We start from the raw sequence: 25,189 nt of genomic DNA, 5'->3' as shown, positions 1-25,189 counted from the left end.
GACCTCGCAGGAACAGCATAGCTTCTGCCAGCCCAATTTTCACTCATTAACTCTGGGCTGCATAACACACAGTTCCCCTGACTGCTACACAGCTCTCTTGTACGACGAGACGTATTCCACCTCATTAGACCCACTTTCCTATTCTCTCAGACACGCTGATCAATCTTGCCCAAGTCCCACTGGGGTAGAACAGGATATGCAGTTTTCTGCATGTCCTATATAACAACTTTGTGATGAATCACTTTAAAATGCACAGGCTAACAATCCAGCCTCCCAGTTCTCCTATTTGTGCATTTGCTCAGACACATAAGCAGCAGCAGGAAAAGTATTTTCATCTGTCTTTTTTTAGCAGGGTTTCGGTCCTGATTTACCTAGTCTCAGGAAAGACTGAGAGCTGCCTGTCCCAGTCCCAAGTCAACCTATGTCTAGGCGCTGCAGAAGATGTGTATCAGTAAGACTACTACTTTCTTTATGCTCTACAGCACTCCTTAACCAAGCCAAAACTATCTGTACATTTTCTTAATGGGTAGATGCCACTTCCACTTGCAACTGCCATCAAGAACCAAACAGAAGGGTGGTTACTCCTCACTGGGCAGACAGTCACTCATGCTTATACAAAAACATAGTCAAAGGTGCCAGAGTACAATTTTTAAAAGCAAGTTGGAGCACAACTCAATAACCAAGTTAAGAGAAAATAACCTGCCTTACATTTACTCTGCAAGGAATCAACTATTAATTAAAAAAAGCTGGAGGAACAGGCCAAGAGGAACCTCGTGAAGTTCAACAAATGGAACATTCTGCACCTGGGAGGGAAGAAGCCCATGTGCTGGGGCTGACTGGAGAGGTAAGCTCTGCAGAAGAGAATCTGGAAGTTCTGGTGGACAAGTAGAAGACGACTCAGCAGCATTCCACTGCAGTGACGAAGGCTAATCACAGACTGCACTGCATTAGCAAGAGCAAAACCAGCAGGTCAAAAGAAGGAATTCTTACCTGCTGCTTGGCACTTACGAGGCAACATGTAGAATATTTTGTTCAGTTGTGGGCTCTCCCAATAAAAGAGAGACCTTGACATACTGGACTCAGGAGAGTGGAAGACCACTGAGATGGTCAGGGGGCTAGCACATGATGTATGAGGAAAGACTGAGGGAATGGCATTTGATCCACCCATAGAACAGAAGGCTAAGGGAAGAACTAACTGAAGACTACTGCTACCTACTGGGTGCTATAAGCCGGATTTTTCTGAGAGTGCACAGCAAAGAACTCTAGCAGTCAGAGGAGTTCATCCTGCAGGGCATTCCTGTCTAGGAAGCTTCTGTTGAGGCTTCCAGTGAGAGTATCAGTTGTCCTATAAAATTTAGGAGATAGAAAAGCAAAACATCACTTGAAGCTTTCCTGTCTTTCATTAATAAAATCTTGTCAGTGATCATCTTTCATTCACATGTTTTGTGTAAAACTGCATGAATCATTCAGCAGATTATTTGCTCCCCTGGACATTGCTTTTGTCTCCTTGCATTAGTCCCTCAAGACACTACATTTAAATCACATCTGAAGAGCCATTTGTTTAGTTCTCTCCTTGAAGAACTCATTTTTAAAATCTTTTTGCATTTAACAAAAAAACATTAGAAAACTTGAGCTGTATCAATTTAGTTTTATGTCTAGATGCTTCACTTTAATAGTGTTTCTATCCTGTGCATAAGCAGCAGCAGCACAGTGAAGAGGCATTACTACAGCCTGTGTCCTGCTTCCAATGGATCTGAAAACACTTCAGCAGTTTTATAATAAGAAATATACTTTTCCCAAAATTGCAATTCACAGGCCAAATTTCTACCTGTAAACTAACTCACAAGCAAGTTGCAACCCAATTAAAAAGAGTTCACAGGAAAAATACCGGCAAGTCTTTGACAGCAGCAGTGACTGCAGGACACAGCTTTACATGGCTGAAAGGACAAAGCAAGCTGTATTCCTGTGCACTCCAGCTAGGAATTAGGTCTCTATCCCAGTCAAAATCCCCACAGTTTATATTTTTCCTGTGAATGAGAAATTCAGTATAAGCTTTTAATGCCATACACATAGTACACAAAAAGCCGGCGTGTCTGGCAAAAAAAAAGTAATGAAACTATGGTAGCCATGAAACTGGTTATGCATGGTAGGTTCCCATGTTAACAAACATTTACTTGAGAATAATTTCCGTTACAGATCACAGATAAGGAAAACTGTGGTGTTTGCTGTTTTGCAGGGACCAGCATTCACTACATCAAGGTTCAGCTAGATACAAGTCAAAATACCCAAACATGTAAGCAGTGCTTTCTAATATAAACTGGTATGCAATAAAATATTTGCTCTGGTTTTATTTTCTGATCACTGCACCCACTTAGAAAGAATGAATTATGAATTCTTAATACATAGTACTTAAGTGCTAAAAAAGAAAACCAAGATCTGTGCATCAGACCACAACTTTTATCACTAACAGCCCTTTTAACATTGCATATTTCAAAACACCTGAGAAAAGCTGGTAAGTATTATCTACTTCTTTACACATAAAGAAAGGATGTAAAGAATAAATTACTTTCCTAAGGTCATGAATCAATAAAAAGGAAAAAAACAAAAGCCTGCTGTAGTCCCAAGTCTAAGTCCAGTGTCCTTTCCACTGGGCTTCACTGCTCCCTCCATTCACTAAAGTTTGTCAGAACACAGACACATGATCTCTCAAATCATGTCACAATTTTTCAGCTTAACCTACAGTAGAATATTTTACAAGCAATGCAGGCTGAGTTCTACTTTTAAAGACTGCACAATGGTAAGCCAGGCATAGTTCTATTTATCAGCTGAAGGCTAAGCATCAAGGCACCAGGATATTCAAAAAATTACACTGTTTTTGTTCAAAACTACCAAAAATCTTTAACAGTATAGACAGGAAACTCTCTCTGATATGTCCTCAGATCTTCAGAGAAACAAGAAACAGGTGCACGCAAGGATCAGGATCAGTGACACAAGAACTAACTGAGCATGAAAATGTCTCTGGATATTTATGTAACCAGAGGGACTACCCACAACCTCAAGCTCTGAGTACACCAAATTAAAGGTGTGGACACAGGAAGAATTTACCACATTTACGAACTAACATGTAACACTGTGGTGAGCTAGTCCATGGCAAACAGCTGAAAGTGTGACAGCTCAGCTCTCAACAAAAAGGAGTAAATCAGTTTCATTTTTACCAGGGGCTACTCCAGACAATGTTTGCACACAGTTCAAGGCTATATGCTCTGAAGCCCATACCTTAGCTTTCCCTATATTGTTCATCCATTCACACACTAACACAGCCACTAAAACCTAGATGAAAGGGTCATAAAACAAGAAAGGAGAATAACAGCACTGAAAAAATTCAGAATCAATATTACTTGAACAAAGAAGGCTTTCACTTAGAGGGGGAAAAAAAAAAGACGATGTAAATTCAGTGCAGTGGGAAAGAAGAGAAAAACATACACAGGACCCTGTGAAAGCAGGATATAAGAGATGACAGAAAAGTCTGTAGAAAGCCTCTCACATGAGTGCTGCTTTAACAACTGAAGGATATCTGTGTTGTCATGTCCCAGCAGCCCGAGGAGAGACTGCACAGCGTTCAGCTCCACCAGCAGGTGATACAGGTCTGGCATCGTCGCAATCACATGCATTTCCTGAATGATGTCATTTAAATCCAGTTCAGACTCCATGAACCTGAGGCAAGACAAAAATGGTTTATAAAAAGGCAAAAAGTACATCAGTTGTGTTCAATGCACAGCTCTTTCCAAAACAGAGACCACCACCTTCCAGGAGATAGCAGGAAAGACTTGTTACCCCAGCTGCACGTGGTCCTGACATTTCTGATCCTCTGTGGTCCCATCAACATCACTGAGTCCAGAACTCCTAGAGGCAGTCTGTGCCTCATCCTGTCCTGTGCCTGCCCCTTGAAGTTTAATCACGTAGTAGAATAAGCCTTCCTACTACCTAATTTACACAGAGTAAATAAGCAGATTTGTTCCAATTCTGTAAATCAGTTCTAGAACTTAAAAAAAAAATAAATAAAAAAAATCAAGAGGTTGTAGCTACACATGAAAAAAACTTTGTATATAAACTAAATTCTCCAGAGTGATGCACTTTCCCTAGCCACCACATATTAGTACGTGCATTGTATTAGTCTAAGGTGAAGTCCATAAAAAGAATTTGGGTAAGGGAAAGAACAACAAACTGGACAAAAAAATAACAGCACTCAAGCGTAGCAAGAAATTCATTTAACATGAATAACAAAACTCCATGACAGGAGGAAGAGGCTCACTAGAACTGCAGGTGTGGAAACACACAAAGCCTGGCTTTCAGACCCCATCCAGCCATTTGCTCACAGCATCTGAAAGCTCCATAACATGAAATTATTTTCGTCCCACACAGACCGCTGACTGCATATGCAAGCATAACACCTTCACACAAAATGATGGCATGAAATCTTTAATTATTTGAAAAGCAAAACTCACCAATCCAGGACTCAATCTTTCAGCCTACCCCCCAAACACCTACCACCTGCCTATCAGTGAGGAAGAGACCACTGCTCAGAAACAGTGCAGAGGAGGAGACCCCTGAAAAACGAGAGATCTGCGGTGTAACTGATGACTCTCCAATGCCAACTGCCAAGAGGACTGATGTTGGGAGAGCTCGTTAGGGCTCACTTTTGAGAATCAAGCTACTTACTTAGATACCTAAACCAAAACTAATGAAACCTTACTGAATTTGCGCGCTCCCAAAATAAAAACAACATAAACTCGAGTTTTAGTACTTAAGTTTCACAACCTCTAATATTAACAGAAGCAAGAATTTAATAAACTAGAACTTTTCACTTCATTGCTAATTATCTCTTTGTGCCGCCAACTATACACCAGCCACACCAGAGTCTTGCTAATGCCATTCTTATTTAACAAAGTTAGTTTCAAATACAATTTAGAAGAACTACATGGCAATAACTGCTGTTACATAAGCCTTATGTAACTGAAAATGTCTGTATATATAGTCAAGAAATTAATTTAGGGCTGAAACCTAAAATCAAAGGAAAAAAGGGTAACAGAGAGGGGCTGAGCATAATCTTACTTTTCTGGATTGTCAGGAAACTTGATCCGCAGCTCCTGGTTTTTGTAAGATCTCTTCTCAAAGGTGAGAATCATCTTCTTCACTGAACTTTCATCCAAAGGTTCTTCCTAAACAAATTGGGAAGGGCAGAAAACAGAGCTTAGGATGGCTGGAATGATTACCCGGCAAAACACAAAAGAGCAGGTACAGTGACGTGGTGAGACTGCAGTCAGGCCCAAACCCTTCAGGAACAAACAGCAACCCCTGGAAGTCTCACTGCAGAAAGCTGCCAAAAAACTCAAAACACCATTGCTATTCCCTTATTGATTTTCTCCAACTCTGAGCTGAGCAAGCTCCCCAGAGCAAAACCTTGTCAGTCAGGTTTTTATAAACCAGGGGTTTACCAACAGAAGGTTCTTTGGAAAAGAACCAGAAGAGCTTCCCTACACTTTCTGAAACCAAGTATCAGTGAAAAAACCCCACAGTTTTGCAATGGCTCATCTTTCTTTACACCTGTATTACCTGGCACCATCAGTGCATATTGAAGCTTTTTGCTTCTGACATAATCTGCTTTAGCAGTTTATGCCCATGGACAGTTTCTTTTCATAAGTCCATTGCGCTATTTCTTTTTGTAGGTCTACATATAACTGCCCTGAGTTTATGTTCTTTTGTATTTTCCTCACTTGGATAAGCTTTCACTTCTATTTTAAAGTCATTTTCTAAAGGGAAAAAAAAAAAAAATTTTACTCGAGTAATTTCTTTTTTTTTTTTTTAAGTTCTTCTAAGGTGTTTCTCAGTTGGCATTACACATTTACTGCACAGCAGTAATATAACTTTAGTTACCTCCCTGACACCTACAAACACGATTCTGTTATTTTGTTTCATTATTTTAATGCACTTCTTTTATTAAAACACTGATGATGCAGATTTTCCTGTGTAACCTCTTCCCTCTCCTCTATTTGCCTATGTTACAATCACTCTTAAAGAGAAGTTCTCAAAACAAAAAACAAACCAGACCCCTTCACATCTTAAGCCAACTTTTGTGTCCCATCTCCTGTTCAGGATTAAATCAAGAGTTGCTTCTGATGTTGAAGATTCTTTGGTTAGCGACTCTAAGCAGCAATCTTGTACAAGATAGAAAATTTCTGTTTCTTCAGCAATCTCCATTACAATAATAACACCAGTCCAAGTCTTCCATTATTATTGAATTTCCTACGTTCTCAGGGCCAACCTGTTTTAGCACCATCCCACTCATGTCACCATCCCACTCATGTTCAGGTAATCAATACTACAGTGCCCAAACCACATTCTTCCTGCAATGGGATTTCAATCCACAAAGATACTGTCACACATGCTGACACTGCTTCCCTCTATTTCACTTCACTCTTTGCTTTCTCTAATATACATCACTACAATATCTCCATTTGTACCTTGTATTTAATTTGAATTCAGTATTACAGTGTCCTGCAGATTAGCTTCTTTCAATCACATTTACTGGTACAAAGTACATTTTGATGGCACTTACATTAACTGCATTCCAAGATAATAAACAAGAGGTTTTGGTTCTAAAGAAACTTTGGACTTCCAGCCCTTAAAATATCTGGATGGGAGAACTGCACTTGACAAAGACAAGGGACTTGTACACTGCAGGAATCCACAAGACTCTAACCAGTCAAGAGGACTTTTAGCTACATCCATTCATCCTCACTGGAGCTCAAACGCTACAGAAATCCTGCATTATCCTTCTCCACTATCAGCAACAACTGTAATGGCAATAGCTCAACATCAAAAAAACGAGGGAGATTTTCAGAGACGAATGCTAGCAATGCTGTGTACAAAGGACAATGATATTTTACAAACCTACATGATTCTGCAGTGGTGAATATTGCTTGTTTTTTTATCAAACAGGACACAGACAGCAGGAAGCAAATATCTTCTAGATTTATACCAATCCATGTGTCACATTTATAAAGTGATCTTTTCCCTAGCCCTTGGCAGAAAGGCCAATGCTGCATTGGATTTCTGTCTCCAAGGCTTGAAATCATTTACCCTTGACAGCTGCTACCCCCCTCCTCTGACCCAAGACCTTTCCTGTATAGAAGAATGTTTGTTTATTTGCTGCTGCTGCTGCACAGCTACAAAGAGGGGAAGAGTGGGAGAAGCTGCATGGCTAGGGGTACTGATGAGAACAATAGTTAGGAAACTGGTTAGAATACAGAAACTATTTCCTAAAAATATATTTTAGGAGGTGATGTGGGTATTCCCAGCCTAAAACAGAGATTAGGCTTGAAAGCTTCCCCTTCCCCCTCCCTTTTGCCCCCCCTCCTTTAAACCTTCAGAGGATATCTTTGAGAAGCCCCGTTTGAAATTAATGAATACCCCGCAGGGCAGGAAAGTAAAACCATAACCTTAAGCTCTACGAAGCATGTGAAAAATCACCAGTTAGTGTCATCATCGACATGGTAAAAAATGGAAGTCACAGAGAAGTGATTTAGTGTTTGCTTATTTCCCACCGCCTCCCCTTTCCCACTGGATACTAGTGATTTACTTCCTCCTCTTCCTCTTCTCCATCCCTCTCAATTATCTGAAGAAGTTTCTTCTTCTCATCATCAGTTTCTTCCAGCGCAACAGACTCCTCTTCCCTGTGACGACTGTGCTCTCGTGCACTAGCTTGTTTCCGACGTGCTTTGATTTCTTCTTCCTCTTCATCACGGGGTCTTTTTGTCCCTCTGTTAGGCTAAAGTCAGAGAAATAAGGTGAATGAATACAAGTCTTTTGTGACCTTGCAAACCAAAATACCAGTATTACAAGACATACTGAGGAAATTCTTACAAGTTGTTTAAAACATTTGCTTACACAACGCTTAACAACTCTGAAAACTAGGAAGGAAATTAATTTAGTGAAGTGGAACGTCATATGAGTAGATGAATGGCTCTGCCAAGAGCTATGTCAACATCCTACCTTGTTTGATCTATGAACACGACTCATGGGAAAATATCGTCATAGGCAGCAAAGACTAGTATTGCAACAATAAGAAGTGGCCAAACCAAACTGTTCAGTGGCTGTACAGCTGACCATCTTAATGATCAGGAATCAGCTAAGTCAGTTGATACAACCTCATGTTTTACAGACAGAAGACCAATATGCTCAAGCAGGTAGCAGTGAAAGATAATTTTTTAACCACCTAGTATATGAGATTATATTGAATTCTTGTGTCAATCCTAATTCACCTTGACTTCGCCCATCCTTCTGTCGAAAGTTTGCTGACACTTGAATGCAGAATCGGAACCTAATTCAGAGTACACAGGACAGGAGTATGGTTGCTCGCTGCAGTTCTGCAGGGGCTTGGCACCAGATTAAGTGGTGCCCATGCTTTTACAGTTTGCTTGGAACAACCTATTATTTTATTCCACAATTTCTGTTTAATTGTCAAAAATAAATGTAATTTGTCATGGACAAGAAAAAGTCCATTAACCCTCATCCCATGTTTTAATTTAGGCAAAAAGCATATGAATGCATTTGCAATAGAAGGAAAAACTCTCCCTTCAAAAACCATAAGGATATTAAATTTGGTCTCTCTTTTTTTTGAAGGACAACCAAGCTGGAACAGAAGTACTCCATGCCATATAACTACAGGAAAACAAAGTTTAATTCTTTACTATTTAAAAGGAGCCTGTGTGTTAAGAACAATGAAAACAATAAGAAAAATATTTTTACTTTCTATCACTGCTCAAGTTGCCTGGTAGATGATTTCATAACCCCATTAGGTCTAACATTTGTCCAGCCTGTTTCATAAAACATTTTCTGGCAGGAAGACCCCACTTTTCTGCTCTGTGGGACCCTTTGTCTAAAAGCATAAAAGTCACATCATGCTTTCATGAACATAAGGCCTGCTTTTTAACCAAGAAACAGATTCTTTTCAGTTTTGATTCAAAGAAAGATGCAGAGGGAATAGCTGACAGTGTCATGCTCCTGCCAGGCCCAGCACAAGTGCAGGCATCAAGGTAGGAACTTCCAGCTCCCTAGCAGGTTGGGAACTCATGGTTCCCAGAGGGCAATAAATCTTTCAGGCAATCCTGCTATGATTCCGATGACAATGCAAATGCTACAGACCAGCTACGACTGCTTCTATGCACAACCCAGTCTACATATTTATTGCAATATAAATGAAAAGCCAGCAAATAAAAGCTCTGCTCTCAAGAAAACTCTGCTTTCAGGAGAGATGTAGAAAGAAAAAAAAAACAACAAAACAACCCAAACCAAAAGAAGACCACCTCGAAAAGCACTTGAAGTGTTAATTATAATGAGAAGCAAACTGCACAGCAGACTGACCAAGATCACATTGTTTTCAGGGTTACGATGTTGTCCACTTTGAGGAAGATGCAGAATCAAGTTTCCCAGACAACATACTAGCACAAATCAAAGCTCTAGACACTTGCTCCCAGCTAGACCTATTCAAACTCTGTTATCTATCTCCTTTCTCCCTACATCTTCTCTGCTGTTTCCATTACGGATGGTACATTCCTGACTTAAAACTCTTCTAAAGTGCTCCCATGCACTTTTAAAGCAGTTACTCAGCTCATAATTCAATAGCCATAAAGTAGAAGCATACCTGGAGATTCTTTGAAATGAAAAATCTATTTGCTTGAAGGGTTTTGTGGGTTGGGATTTTTTTGTTGTTGTTGTTGTTGGGGTTTTTTTAAAGCAGATTCCTATTACTTATCTTCTAGGTACATTAAAATATAATTTCACATAGATCCATTTGGAAACAAATGTGTCATTGTCAACAACCAATAATTCAAACCCTCCCCAAGCAATCAGCAACCCAATAAAGAAAAGAAAAAGAAAAAAAGGTGCTCTTCTAAATGACATCATCTAAGGAAAAAACTTCAGTAAATACATAATCCTTACTCAGTGCCCTTAATGGCACACAGGTCTCTGACCTTCGTATGTCCTTCCACTCGCTCCTCAATAATACCCAATTCATCCTAAACTACCTTTGACAGATTAATGTTACAAACAAAGATATAGGAATTAGTGACACAAAAAGTCCTGAAATTTACAGCAAAAAGCCCTGCAAGACTTGCCTTGGATGTTCCTAATTTAGGGAGTCACAATTTCATTCCTCACTCTCATTTCTAAACATTAAAAAAGGAACAAAAACCTCAACGAGACTGCAGCTGTAATGAGGGACCAAGGGAGGTGGTGGTTTGTCAGATGCAAAGTAATGTACCATGGGAAGAGACTATATCACCAGAACAAAATCTAAATTAAAACTCCATCATGAAACCAGCCCCATTTCCTCTGAGTACACAATCCTTAGTATCAGAATTTACACCCTGTTTCAATCTCAATTATTTTATCCTTTTTTGTATTTATGCATTGTTGGGGGGGAGGAATCTTCTATAATACATAACAGAAATCATTATGATAAATTATGGAAGTGCCCTGCATGCAATTATTAATGCTGCCAACACATTGGCAATAGACAGTAATTGAATTCCCAGGCAAATGCTATTAAGCAGGCATTAAGGTTTTTCCTTTTGTTATTGATGTTATGCAAAACCTTACTAAGAATATTGCAGTTTTCCAACCAGTACTATTAAAACTAAGAAATCAAGGCATAAGTGAAACACCTGGGTTTCTGCTCATTTTACAAGAGATGCACAGTCATGAACAACTGATTTAAGGCAAGCATTAGCTTCTGTTCATTGATTTTCATCTTTGGTTTGCATTTGTATTTTCTGAAGGACTGTTACCAACCAACAAGAATTAAGGGAGTACATTGTTGCACTGAAACTGGTGCGTTTTGCTAAGCAAACACATATATTATGTCTAAACACATTTATTTAAATAATTTCATAGCTTCACACACATCTACACAAGTTTTGCCTTTCTGGTAGAAAAGGGAAAGTTAATCGTTTGACAAATAAAATGTGGGGTTTTTTACTCAGTTGTGCTAAGGTGCATTTGGCAAGAAGATGGAATTCATCAGAAAATGCACAAGAAAAGCATTTTTAAATTGTTTATTGTTAGTTAAGCTTAATTTTGTTCCCATTGAATGCAGTGCATTCACAGTAATTTATTCCGAACACATTTTCATTTAAATCTAACACTGATATCACTACACAAAAAACAACAAATACAAAAGGGTTTAAAAAAAGCTGACATTTATAAAATACAATAAAGTAAACAAAAGCTGGTGATTGGTAAAGGCGGAATTATCTTTCTGTTTCTCTTCTAGTCTTTAGCTGTACTCGCTTTGGATGTTCACTGACATATTCTAACCTGTTACAGCCTGGGTCCCAGGCTTCCCGTGGCAGACCTCCTCCAGAAATACACACCAGACACGGGTCATCGTTTGTGCGCAGACACATAACACAGAGCCTGCCCCTCAGTTCGGGCAGCAAAAACAACAGCACCAGCCTTGTGTGCTGTGAAGGTGAGAGAAATGACATCCTAAATTGAAGAACAATGATCTGCCCAGGGCCCCTGCCTGGTCTCCCTCAAAGCAGTGATTGCACATTAATATCAGGATTAAGTATCCCACAGAATCTAAAAACCTATTGTTTAGGCCCCTGATCGCTTCCAGCCTTCTCCAAACATCAGGAAGGTTTACAGAAGTCTCAGTAATGGAGTTTCGTATTACTAAGACATCTGCTTTGTAAGTAACCTTGTTACTGTGAAGCTTAGAAATTATTTGTTAATGAAATCTGAAATAAATCTTCATAAGTGATGCAGCTTCTTTTGTGACCGCATCTCAGCCAGCTGCCGCCTGCTCAGAAGAGCCACTGCAGAAAAGCTACGCATTAGCTGTCAATTTAGGACGCCTGAAAGCAAGGCCCAAATCTCCAGAGGTATCTTTACTAACTTCTTAATTTGGTTTCCAACATTTGTGATAAACCAGGCTACTATCAATCTTACTTTCCATTGTTTTTCTTTCTGAAGCACGACACTTCTAGATGGCGCAGGATGAGCATTAAAAACTGGAAGAACTGGCACCAGGAAAATCCAGAAGTCTCAGGAAGTCCCAAGAGCTCCAAAATCATGCAAACTGAGGCAAATGAAACAGAAGATGGGCACGGTACCTACATGCATACAGATTATTACTTTCAGAGAGAATGAACCCCTGTCCCAGACTCGCTCACAAGGAGTGCGGCCATTGGGAGCCCTGCGGGGAGGTGCGCAGAGCAGGGATCTTCCTTCACAGACTTCTACACATGCTCCTGTTTGGTGGCCAAAGGTAAAACATCGAAAAGTAAACTAAAGATTCACTTGCGACCCCATTAGGGTACCAACACAAGTTCCATAGCATGGGACCTGTATTCCCCAGGAGCAGAGCCCGGTGCTGCAGGCCAGCAGCTGAGCCGGTGACGGCTCCTCGCTTTAACCCACAGGCAGGACAAGAGCTACCAGGTTAATAAAGCTGTAAGTCATCAACAACCTGCTCGGCTGAGCTGCCTCTGCCATCAGATGCATCTGCTGCATTGCAAATTTACAGTAAATTATCTATACCAGCAGCAGAAATTATGATGTGCCTCCACTGATACGTGGAGATCCATCCCACTACAAACTGCACTCAACCCATTCAAATAATGAGGAGATCACCCAGCTCGGTGAAGTCAGACTTTATCCCATTATTTACTGCTTTTTCTGTTACTCGATTTTACTAATATTCCATTAAAAATTAGCAATTTGTAATGATCACTCACAGTGGTGAAATCTGCATTTAATGAGAATTAAAATAATCTCCCTTATTCCCTCCCAAGACAATTGAAAGAGATCTCTCAAAAGAACCAGAGTTGGCTTTGTCCCCTTAATTACCCTCCGTAACTGGAGGCCAGACACAGAGGATCTGGGCACAGTCTTTCTGGGCAGAACAGCAGCAATATTTAATCATCAGTTTAGACCATCTGCAACTGTTTTGCAGCAACACATAAAGTTTATGGATTCCTGAGCTTTGTATAAACTGCCAGGTGCTGTTTAATTGTATTTTTTGTTACAAGAGGTTCCTTTTCCCACTCTGACAGACACTTGGTGCTGAATTGGTGGCACAGTGCCCGGAATCTTCCATGCCAAGTTTGGCACTGAGGGAGAACATCTTCGTGATTAAGCAAGGGCACAGATTAGGCATTTAGAGGAGACAAATTCAAAACAATGTAAGAGAAAAGCAATTATTTTGGGTTGTGCTGAGGGAAGCTGAGAAGACCGACTCATTTTCAGCAAGAGATTAAAATCAGACAGCAGAGGTGTACACCACCCATCATCCAGCCCACCCGTCTGACAGCTGGTGCCACCCTTGCACCCAGGATGAATGAGGAGATCTTGAGCCAGCCTGCTCCTCAGCCCAATGCAGGAAACCTCCCAGACCCCTGCTCAAGTTAACCTTACAACTCCAGACAGAAAACTGGAGCAGGTGACGGGCTGTTGTAGGAGCCAGCCTCCTCCCAGGGGCAGCAGCCCGTCAGCTGGGTACAGCAGGCAGCCTGGAGCAACACTCACTCAATTTATCTGCCACGCACAAGTCAGCGTCCTCTCTGTGGCACAGGCACAACAGAAGTCTGATTATTCTGAATTTTACTCATTCAGTGGACAAGAATGTACATTTCTAAAAATTATACAGGAGGGCACCTGCTTCGCCTCTCTCTGAGAGCCATGGCAGACACCCGACCCACACAGGCTGGGAGGCAGCGAAACCTGTTGTTTCCAACTTTTTTTTCTACCTTTCAGCCAGAAGTGCCCTCACAGAAGGGAATGTCATTTTCTCAGAATCAAAGCTATTTATCTGCCTTCTGCTCCTCCACTCCTTTCACCTGTATTCACCATTGTACCTAATTCTGGAGGTCTGCATTCAGTGATACTGAAATCCAACACTTACTCTAAAGCATTATCTCATCTACTGACAGAAGAATCATCTGTATTCAGGTGAGAGACCAGAAGAGCACAGAGCCAGGACAAACCCTTCAGGAACAATTTCAGTAGTTGGTTGAAAGCTGCAGAATGGTTTGTCCCACAGCTAGGAATAATTTCAGCAGCAAGAAATGAAATTAAAATTTAAATAACCAGCAGCTAAGCAGCATTTCTTTACCTCTAGGCCCCACAGAATACAGCCCCACGTTGTCATAAGCAATTACCCACATCGCCGTATAGAAAGCTCATCCAACAGAAAGCTGTACAAAATCAAAGTGATCAAAGCAAAGTGGATGCACACTTTCCTCCAGAGCAGAAGGGAATCCTGCGGACTTCAAATTTCAGAAAAAGAGAAAAACCAACAAACAAAAACTCAAACTAGAACCTGGTTAAAAAATTACAACAAACAGAAGTTCAGCGCAGGTTTACCTTTCTGTGCCTTAGGTATAAATTGCATTACTTTTCTGTGCCTTAGGTATAAATTGCATCACAGAACAAGTACAGGACAGCATCATTAACCATAACTGAGGCAGAGAAGACCAAAGAACTAAAGAAACATGAGAAATGATCATTCTAGTTTGTTATTGAAAAATCACAGAAAAATGGTAGGCAGAGAAATACAGAAGTAGAACAGGTCTCAGAACGGCAGGACTATGCCATCAGCACTGCACAAACAGATGAAGTAGGAAGGATGTTAGAGACAGAGAGAGCAATCCACAGAAGAAAACATCCTGGAGCTGTATCAAGTAGGAGTCTAGTGGAGTTCTCAGAGAAAGGCTATTCTTACAGCCATACTCCAGAGTATTTTGATGCCCCTGGGAAAAGAAGAAGGGAAATTTCTCAAACCCAAAGGTAACTTTCTCTGTGCATCCCAAAATAACACATTCTGAAAGTACAGATGTGTCCTGAACAGCAGGATGCTCCTTTTGCCTCTGAACACTTGTGGTGCCTCCACAGACTAATGCATAAGAGGATGGCACATAGGAAGGAGTTCCATAAAGAATCCTGTGTTCTGAATTAAATAGATCTCGTCATGTAACTCCCACACTCAATTACTTTCAAGGTAGATAACGTCTTAAGAGTGCTTTTCTTACCCACTGATTCGGCAGGGAAACACCACTGCTGCAGCTTGTCTAAGAATTAAAGTAACAAGCCAACACTATCGCGTGCACAAATCACAGCGGAAGCATCAAACATTACTGCAAACCAGCGCTCTCATTCCCTGATCCACAGGGGAACACACTAAATCCACTCTCCTGAAAATAAATACACAATTAACTGCATCTGCTTATAAACTGACCTCCAAACGACGAATAAGCAACGATCACATGCCGAGAGGAGAAGAATGCTCACAAGATAAAAGGAAACTTTCATAAGACGGGAAACTTTTTCAGAAGACTTTGGCAAAAATCAAATTAAATGGGCTTTGTCATAAAACAGGTAGAAAAAAAAGAACAAGCCCGCAAGCCACGCAACAAGCACAGGCTTTGCTGCAGGAACAGCGAAGACACCAAACCGTGCCGGTCTGTGGGAGACACGGCATCAGCAGACCCCCCCGGTGACCGGCTCCCACCGGGGCACCGCTTCTCCGGAGCGGGGGTGGGGTGGTGGGTGGTGAGGGAAGAGAGGCCCCCAAAACCCCGCGACACCGTAACCGGGTCCCCCGAGAGCGCACCGGGCGCGGCTGGGCAAGCTCTGCGCGGCGGCCCGTCCCAGGCCCGCGACCGGAGCTGCAGCGGCACCGGGCCGGGGCTGCCGCGCCAGCGGGGCTCCGGGGTTCGGCCTCTGCCACCCCCCGGCACGGCCCGGCCTGGGCCGCGCTCGTCCCTCCCCAGCGGGGCAGCAGCGAAGGGCCGGGGCTGCTCCCCGCGCACCCACCGCTCCCACCTGACGGGCCCACGCCACCCACGGCCCCGGGAGCCGCCGCGGGGCCGCTCACCTGGTAGCTGAGCAGCTCCCCCACGTCCATGGCACCGACCGGGCCCCGCCACCGGGAAACTGTCGCCAACGACCGGGGCCGCGCGACACCGTGCCGTAAGGCAGGGAGCGCAGGCGAGCCGGGAGGGCGCCACTCTGCCGGAAAGCGAGGCGGGAGGGCCGCTGCCGGAAAGCGAGAGGCGCCACACTGCCGCAAAGCAGCCCCCGGGAGGCCTGAGAGCGGGAGAGGGCCGGGCAGCCCTGCCGCGGCGTGGGTGACGGGTGGGCGGCAGCCGCGGCCCGTGGGCCGGGCCGGCCCCGGGGGCCACCCCACAGCCCCAGCGGCTCAGGGGGCCCCGGGGGCTGGACCCTGCTCTGCCCCCCGCCTGGCCACCGCGGCCCAGGGCCGCCCCCGAGACCTCCCGCCCGTCCCACGGCGGGCTCGGCCTGCTGCGGCGGCCTGGTCGGGGGAGCTGCTGGGCCGCAGCGAAACGCGACCGACTGATACCGAGGGAGACGGGGCGGGGGGGGGAGAGTGGCAAAGTGTGCTGCCTGCTGCAGAACAGCGAGAGGGCGAGCCCCCTCCGGGGTGACAGGGCCCCCCCCGAGCCCTCCGAGACCCTCCCTGCCCCCCAGCTGCAGCCCCGCGGGGCGCCCATGCCCCGGGTGGGGAGCGGAGCAGGGCGAGCGCCTGGTGCCCCCGGTGAAGCGGGACCTTGGGTCCCGTCGGCAGCTGTGCCACCAGAGCCGGGTGCTGTGTGGGGCCGAGGCTGCCATCACCCCGGGGGGGGAGAGTGGGGTGTCCCAGCGGAGCCCCCCCCCAGGAGCTGACCCTCACCACTGCGGAGCGGAGGCACCGAACACCAGTGGTTTCTTTTGACACGTTTTCCGTAACCTTCTGCAGATCCTTCCCGGGGCTGAGGCAGGCTTGGAAATGCAGGAGGCTGTTGCCAGCGTGTATTGACAACACAATTCTATTTATATACAGCATCATTAACCGCTGTCACCTTGAAAACAGGCCAATAACTGAGCACTGAATGCAGCAGGAGGGGACGTGACAGTCCCTCTGTTTGCTGAGGTCGTGACAAATAGTTCTGTAATTCAACAAGATGCAGAACTGCAGACAGATAGAGGCATTTTTCAATTTAACAAATATGAATAATTAGAAGAGAGTCAACTTGGCCAAAATCTTGAACTTATTTCAACTATGCTTTAAAAAACAGTTTCGAGCTAAAATAATTTTTCATAACATAATGATCGTAGCTATTATGCAGTTATCTCAGTAGGAGTCTGGTTTGAGAACACTCAAAATTAAAAATACATATAATGTTTTCAAAGAAGTTCCTCGCATCCCCCGTTGTTTCACTAAAATATAGGAGATATCAGTCATGACAAAATTAACTCAACAAATCTGCATGTTAAAGACGAGATAAATAGAAGATAATTATTGGATCAGCTGGCTTTCCTTTATTGGGCGTTTGGATAATTCACCAGCTGTGAAACCAGAACATTCGCAGTCACACCAGGAGTACTGACACATACTTGGGGACATGATACGGCTATTGGGAAGCCTGACCAGCGACAGCAATAAAAGCAACAAGCAGTTGTAAAACACGTGAAGTGCAGCGGGAGATAAGAACTGACCCTCCATCTACAGATGGAAACACCGGGCACTGCAATCGCACCCATGGCGCGGAGCCAGGAGACCCAGCGGCAGGAGCTGATGTGCAGTGCTGGCACGGGGGGGCACGGCACAACGACGACGCCAGCTCACAAGCCGCAAACACCCCTTTATCGGTCCTTTGATTTGTGGGGGGCTGCTGGCCTCGGCATGCGGCAGGCAGAGCGACAGCAGCCCTGGGACACCGAGGGTTTGCTGACAGCATCGGTGTGCAAACGCAGACAGGGAAACGCGCCCAGCGGTGGGTGGGGGAGTTGGGGGAGGGCAAAGGGAATAATCTTCAAATCGGAGAAAAGAAGCATGAACACAGCTTGCAAGGCCGGCACCTCCTGCCTGAAGCTTCCCCTCATTAGACAAAGGGATAGAAAATGGTCGATTCCTTTCCCTGGAAGGACCGTGAGGCCAGGGGGGACGTTCAGAAAAACAAAGTCAGGAATTTGAGAAGTGGCTGCTGGGTTAACTGACTTAAATAAAACTTGATAGCCAGGAATCTATAGCCTCGTGGGAAAGGCACAAAAGCTCAGGTGCCGTTTCTCACCCTGACGGCTGGAAATCCAGCAGAGGCACGGCCCACCACCCCGCGCCTGCAAAAGCAAATCAATTGTGAAAGCACCAGCACTGAAAGGAATGAATGCAGACCAGAGGCTGGGCGCCAGCACCTCCCGTCCCTTCTGCCACGCAGGGAGGACAGTCAAAGCCCCTGGGATGTGGCTGGGGACGTAGCCGGAGCACCGGCTATGGCAGGGCTTGGCAGGCAGCAGCATGGGAGGCGGATGGCAGTGGAGAGCGGGCAGGAGCCCCATGAATCCGCCGAGCCGTCGTGCTGCCGTGGGAAGGGTCCCGGCCCATGCACCCCTCGTCCCCAGGCTGTCCTTAAAGCCCCACTCTATCTGCAAACAACATCCAGAAGTAACCTGCAAAGGTTTTCCCTTTGCTGTGAAGTTTTTGCCCAACGCTACGAGCCCTGGGGGTGCTGGGTGAGAGGAAGGCAGCGTGGGGGACCGCAGAGCGCAGCACCGTGCAGTTGTCTTTGAAACAGCCACCAGTTCCTCCCGTGCCCCCTCCTGTCCCCGTGCTCTGCCAGCCTCATCACACACCGAAAAGGCCGTATTGCTGCCCAGGAAACCCAATTCCCACCAAGGTGCTGCAGGGCAGGATTCAATAACAGAGAGGTTTTATCCAATAAAGGGAGTTGGAGCACAGGGACAAAATATTGACTTAAAAAGCAAAACCAAGAGCAAAATCAAAGTCTAAAAAAAGCCCTCAAGGAAATGAAAGGATGGGGACCAGCCGGTCACCCTGGGTGGTGGGCTCTGCTTGGAGCCCGCACCAGCCTCTCCAGGGGAGCTGCGGGAAGGGGCTGGAGGCTCTGGACAGGCTGGAGCAAACTCTGCGACTTAGCTTGGTCAGGAGAGCGAGGACCCCAGCGGAAGCCTGGCTCCACACCCCCAGGCACCCACCCTCGGCAGGGGCCGGGGCATCACCGCTGCCCTCGGGGCTGGCCGTATCCCTGCAGCCCCAGGACTGCCCGGCCGGAGGTGATGGGACCTACAGCACGTTTCCCCACTCCCTCGGGGACACCCCCAGGGCTCCAGGGTGTCTCAGGACAGCCCAAACCAGACCTTTCCCAACCCCTTTCCCCTAACCACACCAGCACAAACAGGCACAGAGGGCTGCTGGCGGCTCAGCTGGCACCACGGCGTCCCTGGCTGTGCCTCTGGCCCTGGGGACCAGCATGGAGGAGCCGGGACCTAGCAGCCACCAGCGATGGGGAGAAGCCGCAGCCACCGCGATGGTCCTGGCAGCGTGGCACGAGTGCCGGTATGGAAACAACGGTTCCTTGGCTCAGCACAGCAGGGCAGTGGGGGGATGCTCAGCACCGCAGCTGGGAGCGGTGGCGGGAGGAGGGGGCAAGGAGGAGAATCCCGGTTTAATTTTATTCCGAGTTCAGGTTTCAATCCAGATGCCTCAAGATCTAATTCCGAATAAATAATTGTACTGAGTAACCCTGGTCCCCCGGTGATTAACTAAACACACTGAGGCTCGCTGAAATTGAATTAGTGGTGTGCACTCAGCCGTTATTACCCTCCCCACATCATGAATATTAATGAGGGGTTATTAAGAAATGTAAATGATGCCTCAGGGGGTTGGGAGCACAGGGGGGTGCAGGGCGGTGTGGGCTGATACGACAAACCATTAGGAAAACAGCCTGATTGAAGCCACTTTTTAATTATGTCAGATCTCGCTCTTTCTTGGGTGCAGCAGTGTTTCCGGATGCTTTCGTTTTTATTAAAATGAGAAAAAGGGAACAAGTTATAGCTGGAATGTAAAATGAGCATTTGCAAAGCGGAAAAGCTGCAGCCACTGAGCACCCTGGCAGCGGAGGGTGGCAGCAGGGCCCTGCCTGCAGCTGCCTGCACCCCACGGGCTCCCCACTGCCACCAGTCTGGGCTAGCTCCCAACCGGGCTCCCCAGCACTGCTGGCACAGAGAGGGGGACGCCAGCACCCCTGTGGCACCCATACCCCAGCCTCGGGGGCTCCCGCAACCCACGGCTGCTCCCCCCCACCGCAGCCCCGCTCCCTGCAGCCCCTTCCCTCCCAGTTCAGCATCGCTGGCCAGGAAAGAGTGGCTGTGATAAAACTCATGCATTTTAACAGGTTCTTGCAGGCGCTCCCCGCGCCGCCGAATAAAAGCTGACAGGTGCAGCTGAGTTAATCAGAGTGGATAATGGAGGGAAAGAAAGAAATCTCAGACCAAATTGCTGCAGAAATCATGAGCCGGAGCTCAAAACTATCCAATTAAACTGGGATGAAGCTTAAAGGGGAAGACGGCCATTCTCCAAGCCCGGCATCCCACTGAAGCAGGAGAAGGGGAATGGCTGCAGAGCCCCCCGTCCCCCCGCGGGAGAGCAGGGGGCTGCCGAGCGCGGAAGAGCCCCCATCCCGCAGGAGGGATGTGCTACCGGGACCCTCTGGGTGTCTGTGTCCAGCCAGTACTGCCACATCGGTGGTTTGCTTGTAAAACAAAGCAGGCCTGGGGCTCTTCTTCCACAGATCAACATTGGATCAAACGCTTTGTTGGGGTGATGAGCACGGCACATGCCCAGCCCCAGTTCTGCCGTGGCTGCCATCCTGCCACGCCAACGCCAGCTCGCCTCCGTGGCTGTCTGTGACCTGCCTGCAGCAAGCACCAAACCCATCCCCTGAATGGCTTGGGGAGGGCTGGGCTATCAGATGAGTTAAAAAAATGTGCATTTAATGTAGTCGAGGCCCATTACTGTGGCCGGTAGAAATCCGCCAGCTTTGCTGCGGCGTTATCACGGATAGATCGGATGGCCTGGGATGGGAGCGCGCACGGGAGTTTGTTAGTATTCAGGTCTCTCCACACGGATAGCTTCATAACGCCAGGCTTGCCTCTTAATTGCACCCGTAAGCGTTGAAATTACCGAAGGGTAAAATGCAAATGGGCTGTAACCTTTCCAGAGCTCACCCCAGCACCGCCGCGCCAGCTCCATGCCGAAAGGGAGGTGCCTGCATTTCTTTCCCTTTTTCTTAATTGCTAAGGGAGCTGCCAGGCGATTCCCTCCCAAGGCCCCAGCAGGGAGAGGAGAGACCCTTCTCCGGGGTCGCACACTGGTTCCACCAAGCTGGAGGCAACGGAGACACCGGGATGGCCCCGGGAGCTGCCTCCCACCCTGGGATGACCACGACGCCTGCTCCAGCCCCGCGGCACAGCACCACGGCCGACTGAGCCGGGGCTGCGAGGGCCAGGCACCCCGGTGACAGAGCAGAGCGTGGAGCAAAACTTGCAGCCTTTGCCCTCCCTCTCTGGTGCTGCCTTCCCAGCCCAAAGGGGTTTGGTGCAATGCCTGCCATGGCTCCTGGCCAGGGTCCCGGGGTGCTGGGTCCTGGGGTGCCGGGTCCCAGGTTGTGGGGTGCCGGGGTGCCAGGGCAGAGCGCTTGCCGAGCCAGCCAGCACCGCAGGGGCCGGGAGGTGCAGGTGCCGGCGGGAGAAGCCAGCTGTGGCATTAAGGTTAATGAGATTTTCATGAACCTGCCGATTCGTTTGGCAGGCAGGTGGGGGGGAATGGGATCTCGCTAATTAAAGGGAGCTGACCTGTGAAATCAGGCTGTGAGGGGCTGGGGTGAGCAGAGGGGAGGGTGGGCAGGGGGGAAAGCAGGGGAAGAGGTGCAAGGGGTGAGGGTGGCCAGTGCCCGCAAGCCCCAGTGGGGTGGCTGTGGCCGTGGCCGTGGCCGTGGCCGTGGCCGTGGCTGTGGCTGCGGCCAGGCTGCTCCCTCCTTCCCGCCCGCTCCGGTGCTGCTCGCTGTCCCAGCACAGCTGGAGCATCCGTGCCAGAGCAGCACCTTATTTATGGCTCTGCTTCCCCGAGTTAAACTCCACAAAGTGTGACAATCAAAATTAAAGATTTCTCCAGAAAGGCAGCCTGGGGGGAAATCACTGCGGACGCCGACAGAGATTTCCCAACGGTGACTTTTAAATTAAAGGGGAAAAAAATTCCTTTAATTTGGTGGCGTGCTTGGGATGCAGCTCACTGGGCACGTTATTATCCAGCTCAGCAAATGCTCCCAGAATTCGCTTGCGCTCCAAATTGCCGATCCCTCTGCAAGGCAGCGTATCCCCACCTGTGCCAGCATCCACCAGCACTGGGGGCCTGCAGCACAGCCCAGCAGGCAGTGAGCGGGGCCGGGACAAGGCTGCACCCCGCCACCCCAGAGCCAAGCCCTGGTGGGTGCCCCCTCCCCACGGCCTGTCCCAGCTCCCAGACGGTGGTGAATGGCCGGATTCTGCTCCTGCACAGGATGAGCCCAGTCCCCAGCCAGCATAGCTGTGCTCTGGGACCCCCATGCCGGCACAGCCAATTCCCATTCCTGCCCCCAGCCCCTCCTGGTATTTAGTGCTGCAAATCCAGATGGGTCAGGGCTGGGCATATCGGCACCGCTGGGCGCGCGCGTGTGTCTGCCTGCCCGTGGCTCACCCGCTGAATCCCCGCCAGTGCTGTTGGCCCCTAATAAGGACCTGGGGCAGTAGGGGGGACCTGATGTTTTAAGACTTTTTTTCCAAGCAGAGCATGAGCTCTTCAATGCCGCTGAAAGCAAGACCCTGCCTGCAGCCCTGGCCCAGGCACCGGCTCTGCCAGGCCTCCTGCACTGTGTGGTGAGGACAGTGGCTGCTCCGGCATCCCCATGACACTGCCACACACATTGTGCCCAGCCACCTGGGCAGCTGGCACGGTCCCTTCCCAAATGCAGGGCTGAGTTGGGTGCTCACCCCAGAGCCCCAGGAGCCTCCACAGACCCACCGTGTCAGCATGTCCACGGGGCCATGGGTGTGCAGCTTTGCCAGCTGGATTGCATGCTGGACCCAAAGCACCAGCGGAGACCGTCACTGTCAAAGCCTCCTTGTTGGGATCGCAGGCCCCGCACACCCGAGATGCACCTCGCCCTGCTCTGCCATGCCGCACCGCGGCACAGGGAGCACCGTGGCACAGCAAGGCACCACAGCACAGTGAAGCACTGGGGCACAGCGAAGCACCAGGGCATGGTGAGCACTGCAGCGCAGAAAAGCACCGCGGCAGAGCAAAGCACTGGGGCACGGTGAGCGCCGGGGCACAGCGAAGCGCCAGGGCACGGTGAGCACTGCAGCACAGCAAAGCACGGTGGCACAGCGAGCGCAGTGGCACGGTGAAGCACCGTGGCTCTGTACCACCTCTGTGCTACTCCAGGGTGCTGCAGGGGTATGGCACTGCCCAGTGTCCCCACAGGGATGCCCCGAGGCCTTTCCTGTGCCCCACGGATAGGGACACAGCTCCTGCCTCCCACTTCACTTCGGGCACCTGCCAGTGGCTCCCGCCTGGCTTGGGCAGGGGACATGGCAACAGGGTTTTACTGCCCGAGCCGGAGAAGCTGCCGCTTGTCCCCGGCGTAGGAGCTACCCAAGGCGACAGGGGCTGGTGGCGCGGGGCTGGCCCTGCCCAGCTGGGGTGCGGAGCTGCGGGGGGGCGCGGGGGGCACAGGCAGCCCCAGACCTGCCTGTCCTGGCACAGCTCTTCCCCTTGCTTTCCCCCCGCTTTCAAGATGAAGCAATGAAATTATTTTTCTACTTGAGTAGTTTTCAATTTAGATTAAGAAAAATCTGTGCTCTGTTAGCGACGTTGCAGTAAATCACGAGCAAGCGGCACTCCGCAGCTGACAGCCCGATCGCTTATCGGCTGCAAACCTTTTTTCAAGTTGACAGGCTCCAAGTGTGACATTGAGCGAGGGCAGCGGCAGCCTGGCAGGGACGGTGCGCGGGGAGGCGGACCCCCACCCGGCACGCTCCCCGGGGCACCGTGGCTCAGCCGTGGCTGCGGGCAGCACGCAAAGCAGGCAGGCGGTCCCAGGCAGGATCAGGCCTTGGGCATCACAAGCTGGGACAGACCCGGAGACGCAGAGGTCAGTGCTGGCCCCTGCAGCGCCGGCTCTGCCACGCCGCAGCACCGCTCCTGGGGCCGTCGGCGGGAGCTGGTGGGGGGGGACGTGCTGGCTCACTGCCGTCCCACCAGATCCCCCTGGCCCCAGCACGCCTCAGCAGCGTGCTGGGGCTACACCGCCGGGGCTGCTTGGTGCTTCAGCCCTTGCTCTCACCTATTCATCACTGCTGGCAACACGGTGGCACCCAATGCGGCTGCGACGGTGCCCATCGCCGACTGTACCGTGGCCGCACCGGGAGCGGATCCCCATCCTCGTGCCCATCTCCATGCTGCCGCCGTCCTCATGCCAGCACCATCAAAAGGAGCATTTGACAGAAAACAAACCTTTTTTTCCCCTCTGGTTCTTCCAGCTCATTTATCGCTTGCACGGGGCAGGCAGAGCTGTCAGTGCCTGAACCTCACTCATCCGTTTAACCTTGGGGGAAGAAACACATTTGTGCCGGATAACGTGCATCAGATGGTGGCACGGGGAGCGCCTGTAGCTGCTGTGCCTGATGGATGGGCTACACGGGCCTCGCCTGACCTGTGCTTGTATGTTATCTGCATTGCTGCGGGAGGCTTTTCATCACGCCGACAGCTCCAGCATCACCTGCCTGGCAGGAGCTCCTCGCCAGGGATGGCTGCCGGCAGCAGCGGCCAGGAGGGGCCCGGCCACGCGGCTGCGGCTGGCACCACGGCACCACGGCACCGCAGGAGGCGGCGAGCCACCGAGCCAGGGGAGGGGAGAGGCCGCCGTGCCCAGGGGAGGGTTTGCAGGCTGTGCCCGTGCCACGTGCCCGGCTGCGGTGGGACTGGAGGGACTGGGACAACCCCGCCGGGAGCAGAGCTGGCGCCTGCCGTGCCCAAGGGATGGAGGATGCCCTCACCACCGGCAGTGCCACCGGCCATGGCAGAAGGGAGAGAAGCTGTTGCACTTGTCCTTTGGGTGACATTTTGCCAACGAGGGGTCCTGTGACAGTGACGGAAAGGATATGGAGCTGGGCAGCCCAGAGCCCTGGTGACGGATGAGCACTGCCAAGTGCCGACACAAAAGCCATTTGGTGTGGGGAAATGATAGATGCTAACACTAATTTTAAGCACAGGCAGCCGAATTCCTCC

General features: G+C 48.6%; 1 protein-coding gene across 1 annotated transcript in view; it reads right to left on the bottom strand.

Annotated features, from left to right (window-relative positions):
- CTNNBL1 (catenin beta like 1) overlaps positions 1-16,098 on the bottom strand; it is a 56,395-nt gene extending 40,297 nt beyond the window's left edge. Inside the window, exons 1-4 of the mRNA XM_069801149.1 lie at positions 15,941-16,098; positions 7,640-7,828; positions 5,113-5,219; positions 3,575-3,714 (exon numbers count right to left, since the gene is read on the bottom strand). Coding sequence (XP_069657250.1) covers positions 3,575-3,714; positions 5,113-5,219; positions 7,640-7,828; positions 15,941-15,970 — 466 coding nt within the window. The 5' untranslated portion in view covers positions 15,971-16,098. The remainder of the gene's footprint in view (positions 1-3,574; positions 3,715-5,112; positions 5,220-7,639; positions 7,829-15,940) is intronic.
- Positions 16,099-25,189: the final 9,091 nt, after the last annotated feature.

The sequence above is a fragment of the Haliaeetus albicilla genome, chromosome 2 (assembly GCF_947461875.1).
Source record: "Haliaeetus albicilla chromosome 2, bHalAlb1.1, whole genome shotgun sequence".
NCBI classification, from domain to species: domain Eukaryota; kingdom Metazoa; phylum Chordata; class Aves; order Accipitriformes; family Accipitridae; genus Haliaeetus; species Haliaeetus albicilla.
Note: the sequence above shows the minus strand (reverse complement) of the source record. Positions and strands in the feature narration are given on the sequence as shown.